Consider the following 9,822-nt stretch of genomic DNA (forward strand, 5'->3'; position numbering starts at 1 on the left):
CACACTTTTTAATTAGAATTCATGAAGAAAGACAGACCTTAAGCATTTTAAGTTTCCGTTTGAATACTTGTTTATGTTTTGTATGCAGTGAAATATTTTTTATTTTTTTTTAAAAGAGCGCGAGTGGGATGAGGTCCACATTCACTTGAGGCCTCCTCAGGTCTTCCCGAGCAAATATTGGGCTAAAGTTATTTGATTTCAATTTTCTGCACGCACCTCGCCATGCAGGTCATAATAACAACTTTATTTTCAGCGGTGCATAAATTAATTACGCGCATTTAATAACTAAAATATCATTATATTCCCCCTTTAATAACATAAACGCCGCACGCCGGGGAAAGCCTTAATAGCGCGGGGCCGTGTAACTGGCCATTATCCGCCTGTAATGATATTACAGAACCAATTACGCGCCATTAGAAGGGATTTGGTGCACTTTATGTGCTTTGCGTTCCTCTTGGAAATTTCTGCAGCCTCATTTTGCGCGCTCCTCGCAAAAGACGCGCGGGCGTCGTCCCGCATGTGCTTTAAAACTAATTGAAAGGCTCCCGCAGCACGTCATTCATCTCGGCCCGCCTAATAAATCGCGGGACCCCTTGCTGTGAACAAAATCAAAAATTTGGCCTTGCGAGTGTTGCGGAAGCGCAAGCCCTAGTAAAGTGGACCCTTAACACACCCCCGATGTGCAATTAACACCCCAAAAAAACTCGCTGCTTTTTTCTTTTTTAATATATGAAAGAAATCAAAATAAGTTCCGTTGGCATGTGCGCGTGTTTATGGTTTGGGAATAAGCGTGTTCTGCACTTTGGCTCTGGTGCGCACACACCCACACACACACACGCACACACAAGGAGCGGCGAGCGAGACAAACATAATCCGATTAGGAGCAATTAGCCGTGAGATTGTGCGACACCATCTGAAAGCCTTTTAGGGGTCTGCTACCCTCGGCCCGTGGGCCATAGGCGGCCCGCCCAGCAAGTCTAAAAGAAAAGAAATATGACTAAAACACACTAAATGCTCATCATTTATAATAACAACTTGTTTTTATTATCTCTCATCATTTTAGTATGCCCCCGGGAATTTTCAACGTCCCGAATATTTTGACATCTGGACACTCCCAGAAGTGTGTGTTTGTGTTCATTAGTAGGTGTGCGCGTGTGTGTGTCAGAGAAAGAGACAGAGGCGGGGGGGACAAGTGGACCCTCCCAGTCAGAGTCAAAGCTTTCTTCCCTCCAGAGCATCTCCCCCTTCTTTTACGCACATACACACACCGCACAGCAGTTTTGAGAGGATGCTCCTGCAGTGCACTTGGCAACTTTGACGTCTTACACACAAAGCTGTTGGGAGGATTTTTGCTCGCCTGATTGTCAAGTGAAACTCTTGGCAGGATGTTTTACTTCCACTGTCCTCCGCAACTCGATGCTGAGTGCTGTCGGTCGAATACATGTAAGAACTTGTGCATGCTTTTTTAAAAATCATTTCTATGTCTGTCTCTGAGTAGATGTTAAGTGCTCTGATGTGACTTTATGTGCATTTGACTGTTACGTTTTTTGCATGGTTTGTTCTCGAGGTAGACAATGAATGAGGACTTTACACTTAAATGTTGGTGCTTGGGCCCCCTGGGGGGAGCTTTCTTCATGGGGCGGGGGTTCTTTCACAAGGACAGATGTTGGTTGGCTGTCATAAAAGTCATCCCTGGCTCCCAAACAAATTCTAAAGCCAAAGTCAAGATTGTATTATTTAATTGTTTATTTTTCACTTGGATTTCTTTACCAAAAGAAAAATAGACGAGGAGCCTTGCGTGGTATTTATGTTCTAATGTACAAAATAAGTATGTAATTTACAAAGTGAATAAATGTCAAATGTACTTTTCAGTGAATTCGAGCACTTTTTCCAACCACGCCCCAGCTGACTTTGACGATGGCTTCCTGCGTAGGAAACAACGAAGGAATAGGACCACGTTCACTTTGCAACAGGTAGGCTACATTATTATTACACATTTCGAACAGTGTATAGTCATCTGATTTAGAACAACCCATAAAAACGTCTGAAAATGTATACAAATATATTATTTTTTCAACATGAAATTCCAAACTTGCGGTTTATTTGATATAAAGTAGTTTGTTATTTCATTGTTTTGTTATTTATTTTTATTTGATTGAAATACGTTTTTGCTTTACTTTTGTTTGTTTGATTCACCTTGTTGATGGTGTGTGTTGTGTTTTCACAATTGTTTACATTGTCAAATTATCACTAACCTGCTCGTTAGTGGTGCAGAGCTTAAAAATGAAAATCCTGGACAAAAAAATATAACATATAATAATATATATATATATATATATATTTACATATACACATACACATACATACTTACATATATATATATCATTAATTATTCCAAACTTGCCAGAAAGTTGTTTTCTATGTGTAAAGTCAACTCGGCGCACTTGTAAGTGGAAGTAAAATTCTTCATTATCTTAAAAAGAAGTTTCACATAAAGTTTCAAATGACTTTATATGACTATTATGTATTTATATTATATGTATTATATCATCATTCATTGACACATACGCACTGCAACGTCCTCATTCATTTATGGTGTGTGTGTGTGTGTGTGTGTGTGTGTGTGTGTGTGTGCGCGTGTGTGTTTGTAGAGTACATCCATTTTCATTATGTATAATATCAAAACCTTGTTAAATATTGATTAAATATTTTTTAATCCATAAGAATAAATTCAAAATATTATTCAAAATAATATGAAAATAATATGTACCATATTTGCATGATTTGTTTTGCATTTACTTATTATCCTTAGTAATTTTTTATTTAAAAAAGTATTTAATTAATTTACTGTTTGTGTATTCACGTGTAGCTGGAAGCTTTGGAGGCGGTCTTTGCACAGACTCACTACCCAGATGTGTTCACCCGCGAGGAGCTGGCCATGAAGATCAACTTGACCGAGGCCAGGGTGCAGGTGGGTCTCGGCCCCCATTGCATAATTAGCCACACTTTAATGCAATAAGGGCCGTATCATTTTTTCATCATACATAATGAGCAGCCTTAATGTCGCTCTGTAATTTGTCAATTTTCAAGGCAAACATCATCACGTCATAATGATCATGTTACGTCACTTCCTGCTTTTTGCACGTAATTATGAGGAACATAATGGTTGGGGTCATCCCATATAGCTTCAGGACCGATAATGGAATCCAGCATTGTAAATCAGGAAGCGTCAACAAATTATTCCCCCTAATCCGATTATCACATTGCTATTATTCAATCTGTGCGAGCAGGGATATTAAAGTTGCATTATTATTAGAAAATAAATGTCATTTCTGTTGCAGTGTTGTCCCCCATCTCTCCTTCTATCCTCCCTCCCATTTTTTTGTAGAGTGTCAATGGGCCTCCCCCGCATTAAGAGCACCCTGCAAATGGAGATGAATGGAGCAATTATAGGCCATTGAGAGAGAGAGTGTGTGTGTGTGTGTTGGGGGGGGGGGGGGTGGCATGGGTGGGGGGCTTGACTTGTAGCAGGAAGGTGCAGGGGTGAGATAAGTCCGTCGGCTGCATTGTTGTCCCGTCTGCATGTTTGCTCGGCCTTGTTGACATGACACAATGGAGAGGTAACCTCCATTCATTGGCACGGCATGATTAATGCTCGCTCAAATGTGCTCCTAATCGAATGTGATGTTGTCAAACAATCCCTAAATGGGCAAATAAACGACTTCATGGCCGCCTCTCTCGGGCTGCACAACTGTCAGCGGGAAGTCATTAAAATATGATAATGAAAAATGGCTCAATTAAATGTTCTTATAGGCTCTGACCTTCATTGGATTAAGACGCTGCCATGACTTGTTCTCACACATGCTTGCTACAACTTTTACACCTTGACTGTACATGCTACAACTTGACATATATGATGTATGTGACACACTATACTCATACAGCTACTACAAAAATAATGACATATTTGACACAACATAGACAGTACTACATAAAACAAGTCTCTCCTGTCTCATTGGTTATTGTCAAGATTAGCATGTATGTCCACTCTGTCGTGGTGAAATATCTTTTAATTAAAAAACAAAAGAACTTCAGAAATTGGAAATGCATTTGTCAAACAGTACAAAATCAGTTTGCTAACTCTATGTTGCAATGTGAAGGTCCACCATGTGCTCATCAGATGCTAGTTATTCGCCAGAAATGTTATTGTTACATAATATTTACTATATTTAACAGACACTAAATTGCTTAAATTTGACACGCAGGACTAAATAACTTTTAATTATATTATTTACTCACATACTACACTAAATTATGTTATACTCTATAATGCATATTATTCACAGTATAGTAATTGACATACTCACGTTCTAAACTATATCAATCATATTTGCCATATAGCCATAGTACACAACATTACGTACTTCTGACAGACTACTACCTACTCACATGCTAAATTTATAGTATACTTTTATTTCAGAACCTCCTAAGCATATATTGTACGCACTGGGTTTTCTAGTAGTATTCATGGTTAGATGATGATTGAATAATGAATCAATGGTTTTAGTATTTATTTATTATTTTTTTATTGGTGTGTTCCTGTGGTCTAATGTCTAACAAACCATAGGTTCACCAACCCTTTGGACATATGCACCGTACAGTCGTTGAAATGTTTGCATGATAATTTTTTTCTGATTTGCTTCACTGCAGGTTTGGTTTCAAAACCGCCGGGCCAAGTGGAGGAAAACGGAACGAGGCAGCGCGGATTCGGAAGGAGGCAAAGAGCAGCTGAGCGAGGCCGCTCCTCCAGCGCGTGGCATCAATTCTCAGTCGCCGGTGGAGCCGAGCCGGAAACATAAAGAACCGCTGGATATGCAGCAGAGGTGCGATCAAAACACGATACCAAAAGCTTATTGTTACATTTAAGCACAAAACAATAGCATTTTTGTTTAATATTCACGCTTTCTATAATGGTGACTGAATTGGTCTGTACTGAGTAAGTCGGGTACCAAAGGCCACTGCAACTAGAAAAACAATGCTTGAAGGATGAATTTAAACTAACATTTCACATTAATAATGAGGTTTTTTTAAAAAAAATAAACTAATTCAATATGTTGTATATGTTATCTGGAGCTTCAAGCGTCTTTGTTTTGCTCAGTATGAACAGGCCGGTGGGTCCCGGTGGTCCCTTCTTCCCATCGTGTCTACCAGGGACCCTCCTCAACTCTGCCACTTATGCTCAGGCCCTCTCTCAGGTGGCCACTTTGAAAGGTGATCCTCATCTCTACACGGAGAATGATAATTCTTATCGCCACCATTTTACAATGTTGAATGTGTTGCTTTTCAGGTAACGCTTTGTGTTCCTGCTGTGTCTCGGACCCTATGGGCTTGTCCTTCCTGCCTCCCTATGGTTGCCAAGGCAACCGCACAGCCAGCGTAGCCGCCCTCCGCATGAAGGCCCGCGAGCACTCTGAGGCCGTGCTGCAGTCGGCCAACCTGCTCGGTGGCGCCGCCACCTCGTCTGGGCCAGGCATGGTGAGGCCCCCCGCGGGCGTTCCTACCCAGGCGGAAGCGGGAGGGACGAGAGGCGGGGATGCCTCCAGCCCTAACCTGACCTCTAAGGTGCTTAGGGGCGGCCTTGAGAAACAACCTCACTGCTCCAAAGACGGTGCGGAGAAGAAGTGAGCATGTGGACGCTTGTGTGACACTGAGGGCTCGTCGAAGCACAACAATGGAGTGAGCACGAGATTTATTTATTTGACTGTTTTGAATTGTTAATACTATTTATGGGGGACTTGTTGACCTCACAAAAGCACACATTTGGATCTGTTTTTCTGCACTCTTTGATGGACAAATGTAGTTAAATCCAATATGATTCATACACTGGACACTTTTCAAGTTGAAATGTTCGTGCTGTAAATTATATGAAAAGCAGTAGAAGTTTGTTACATTGATTATTTTTATTTCTTCAGTCATTTTTACATTTTGACGTGTCCGAAATTATTCAGACCCTTTTAAGAATCATACTTACACTCCCATTTGTTTTCTCTCCATTGTCATTACTAGCACAATTGGTTATTTAGATAATATAATTAGTAATTAATTATTAATAAAATTATTTAGAATACTTACTTATTGTATAAATTATTTTTAAATGATTGACAAACTTCCTTTTGGACTAGACTTTAAACAATAAAACAAAACAAAAACATGTCCTACAGCCTTTTAACATTTGTTATTGTTATCATTTCCAGGGAACAAATATATCACGAATATCTAAATGAACAAAATGCACGCATGTATGAATCATTTGGAATTTAACTGTGCAGTAGATATAAAAAAAAAATCTACACACCCATCCCTGTTCAAATGCAATTTTGTTTTGTGATATAAAAGAACAGACAGGATTAATAATTTTAGAACCTTTTCCACCATTAATATGCATGACATGTACCCTATACAACTCAATTGTTTTTTTTTCAAGAGGAAAAAATTAACTGGGAAGTTGTGCTTGCATAAGTGTGCACACCCTGTTCTAACTGGGGATGTGCTTGTGTTCAGAATTAACAATCATATTCAAAGTCATTTGAACAGGGGTGTGTAGACTTTTTGTATCAGCCCTGTGTGTTACTCCCAGTAATACCTAATGGATAATGTGAATATGTCACTTCGGTGGGCTATGCTTACTTATTGTGAATGTTGATGCATGTGAAGAGTAACCTAATGGCAGTGCTCTGCTGCATTTTTTTCTGTTTCCACAAATCAATCATCGTTGATCTTGAAGTGAAAGTGCACTTTAACCTAATAATATAAAATCAGCCATCATCAGTGGAAGTGTGTGCGTGTTCCAGTCGAGGGGAGTTTCTCTTTTGTTAGCATGATTACCCACAGACAGACAGCGAACACAGCGCCACTGCTGTTGTGACATGTTCTTTAAAACAATTAAACATGTAGTCGCTCATGTTGCTCTCGCTGCAGCCATCTGTTCTTATCCATTATTTAGCAGCTCCTCTTTAAAGCCATGAGAGCATCGCACTGATGTTTATCATTCATTTACTTTGAGGAATCTTCTTCTTGCCTCTTAATAAAGCCCATTAAATGTGATCATCCCGGTGTATTTGTGGTCCATTCTAAGAAGATGACGTCTCATCACAGCCAGTGTATACTGTATTAATTAATATTATTATTTGATCACTTCCTCCCTCCAATGATGCAACATCAGCTGACAACACAACCCATCCTGGAGGATTTTCAGGAAATGACTTTTGATAAGTCAATAACACAATTAAGTCAACTGCACACACATTATCATGAATAATTGATGACAAATTATGTATTACCGTGAAGTAGAGCTTCAATAATTGATGAAGTGACACCCTGCTGAGACAAGAAGAGAGATCATGTCAGAAGTATAGTCACATTGTAGACCATTTTATGTGCATATTTTATATGCATACACTAATAAAGCCCATCATTCGATTGTCTGTAATTGCTTTTCTTTAAAACAAGAATATTCAACTATAAGAAATATTCTAAGCTTTACTATATAATGTCTTTTTTTTTTTTTTTACTGCAAAAAGCCAAACAATACATGCTCATTTAATTTACGAAAAAAATCATTTCTATACATGGTCTTTTTTTTTATAGAAAAATCCTTAATATACATGGTCAATAAGAAACAATGAGAAAATGCCGATATTTTATATACATATATATATATACACATATGTATGATAGCTACACATAAATATGCCAATTATATCAACCAAAGCATGCATGAAGTGTCAAGGAGAGTGGCATGGCAGCTAATATCCTGACACAAAAAAAAAAAAGCACCAATCTGTGCATTACAATAAAATCCAGTTTTCACAAAAGATGTGCAAAAACACATTACGGCTTCCCAAAATTGAATACAGTTGTAGAATTGAATGATTACAAGCCAAAACAAAGCACGCTGTAGTTCTAATGACTCCGATCATCATTAAGTTCTGCGCATAATTCCCGGCTTTAATATTTCATAAACAAGTCAAGTTGGTGTTGACATTCAGCGGCAGCATGTGGCATCATTGATGATTGTACAATTCGTTGTGTGTTGCATTGTTATATCAAATTAGCTGGAGAGGAGCCAGAAAAGCAGACAAACATGGGGAGAATGTGGCTGATAGAAGCTCTTACATTGCTGTTAATGGCCTTCTTTTGTTGCAGTAATGAAATATTTTTGCAGACATGTGGTCAAATGTGTTCTGAAACCACACACACAAACACACACACGCACACATATACACACACTACCTGAACTGACACGAGTTCATAAAGTGACTCCCATTTGGGATCCCGCAAACAGCCGAACCCCTAACCCTAACCCTATTGCTTACCTTAACCACCTACCCTAACACCATCCCTCACCCCAACCCTAACCCAAACCCTTATCCCCAAACCTAACCCCAAAATCCCAGCCCTGATCCATAACCCCAACCCCCATCCTCAACCCCCAACCCTAACCCCCAACCCTATTCCTAACCTTAACCACAACCCCTACTTCCAACCCTAACTCCAACCTGTCACCCCAACCCTAACCCCACACACTACCCCTAGCCTCTCTTCCTAATCCTAACCCCAACCACAAGGCCCAACACTGACCATAACCCTTCAATCAATTCAAATCAAATGTGCAGTTACACCTGGACTTACAAATAGTGAGTCTTTTATTGTCATTTTTCCACTAGAGGGAACTAGTGTGCAAGACTCTTCTTCCTCCAGCTCCCACAAAGCTAGTTAAAGAATATAAGCAATATTATGGAATATATTAATTATGTCTTTATTATTACAATTATCTTTTCCTCAAGATATTACTGATATCATGTATTATAATAATGTATTATGATGATAATACCAAGAATATTATACTGTATATCAAAACATAATACCATGAATACAATATGTCATTTAAATAAAACTGAAGCATATAGAATAATAGATACTGTCTGTCCACTTGTTTCTCAAGTTTACACAGAGGTGAACTATAAATAAATAAATAAGTTATTTGTCAGTAAAACAGTTGCCTGAGTTTGTAAAACAATTGGCCAGCAATGCCAGTGATCTCGCAAAAAAAAATTCTGGGAAAAAAAAAGATGGATGCCTTTCTGTGACTCATCTCAGTTTTTCTGCTGTGAGCTGCTGATGACATTCTGACATGCTAAGTACAGTGGCCTCTTCCTATTGCAAGCCCCTCAAAAGCAAGGTACTGTTTATCAACTGTTCAGTACCACCTTCCGTCATAAAAAAATATGGACAGCATGTTCAAGAAAACCAATTCTTATTAAACCAGGAAACACCCGTTGTGAATTTGGCTATTTAGCTCCTTATTAGAAGACAGTAAGTTGAGTAAAAAATACTAAAAAAGTTGTTCAAATTCATTTGACCTACAAAGGTCATACTTTGAAAATCAATTGTGGTGGTGTCTTAAGACTAAAACCCCTAACAGTGACCATCCAAATACTTGAGGACTCCAGTCCATGTAGTAGTAAATGTGCAGAGTGTGGCCCGGGCAGCCCATGTGTGTGTGTCTATCACGCTGCCACGCCGGCCATGCACCCGCCAAGAATCCCAGGAAACAATCTGCTGCTTCAATCGCCTATTATAGCAGCAGGCTGTGGGAGGGCACAGACCCGCGGCCGCCCACCTTACTCCCTCATGGCCTTTTGGGCTCGAGGGGGGTGAGAGAAGCTGTAGTTGGGTAGATTAGCCCATGCTAAGGTCTACTGGAAAATGGACTGAGAATATCCCGGCTCTGTTGAGTTCTTTTGAGCAGCACTTTGCCAC

The 9,822-nt window shown here is 39.4% G+C and overlaps 1 protein-coding gene across 1 annotated transcript; it reads left to right on the forward strand.

Moving 5' to 3' along the window:
- The first annotated feature begins 1,859 nt into the window (after nucleotides 1–1,859).
- Nucleotides 1,860–7,192, forward strand: drgx (dorsal root ganglia homeobox). Its single transcript, XM_061285636.1, has 5 exons — nucleotides 1,860–1,973; nucleotides 2,870–2,971; nucleotides 4,711–4,883; nucleotides 5,159–5,271; nucleotides 5,348–7,192. Exons 1-5 carry the CDS (start codon nucleotides 1,860–1,862, stop codon nucleotides 5,683–5,685), a joined length of 840 nt encoding a protein of 279 aa, XP_061141620.1. The 3' UTR covers nucleotides 5,686–7,192.
- The last annotated feature ends 2,630 nt before the right edge of the window (nucleotides 7,193–9,822 follow it).

The sequence above is a fragment of the Syngnathus typhle genome, linkage group LG8 (genome assembly GCF_033458585.1).
Source record: "Syngnathus typhle isolate RoL2023-S1 ecotype Sweden linkage group LG8, RoL_Styp_1.0, whole genome shotgun sequence".
Taxonomy (NCBI): domain Eukaryota; kingdom Metazoa; phylum Chordata; class Actinopteri; order Syngnathiformes; family Syngnathidae; genus Syngnathus; species Syngnathus typhle.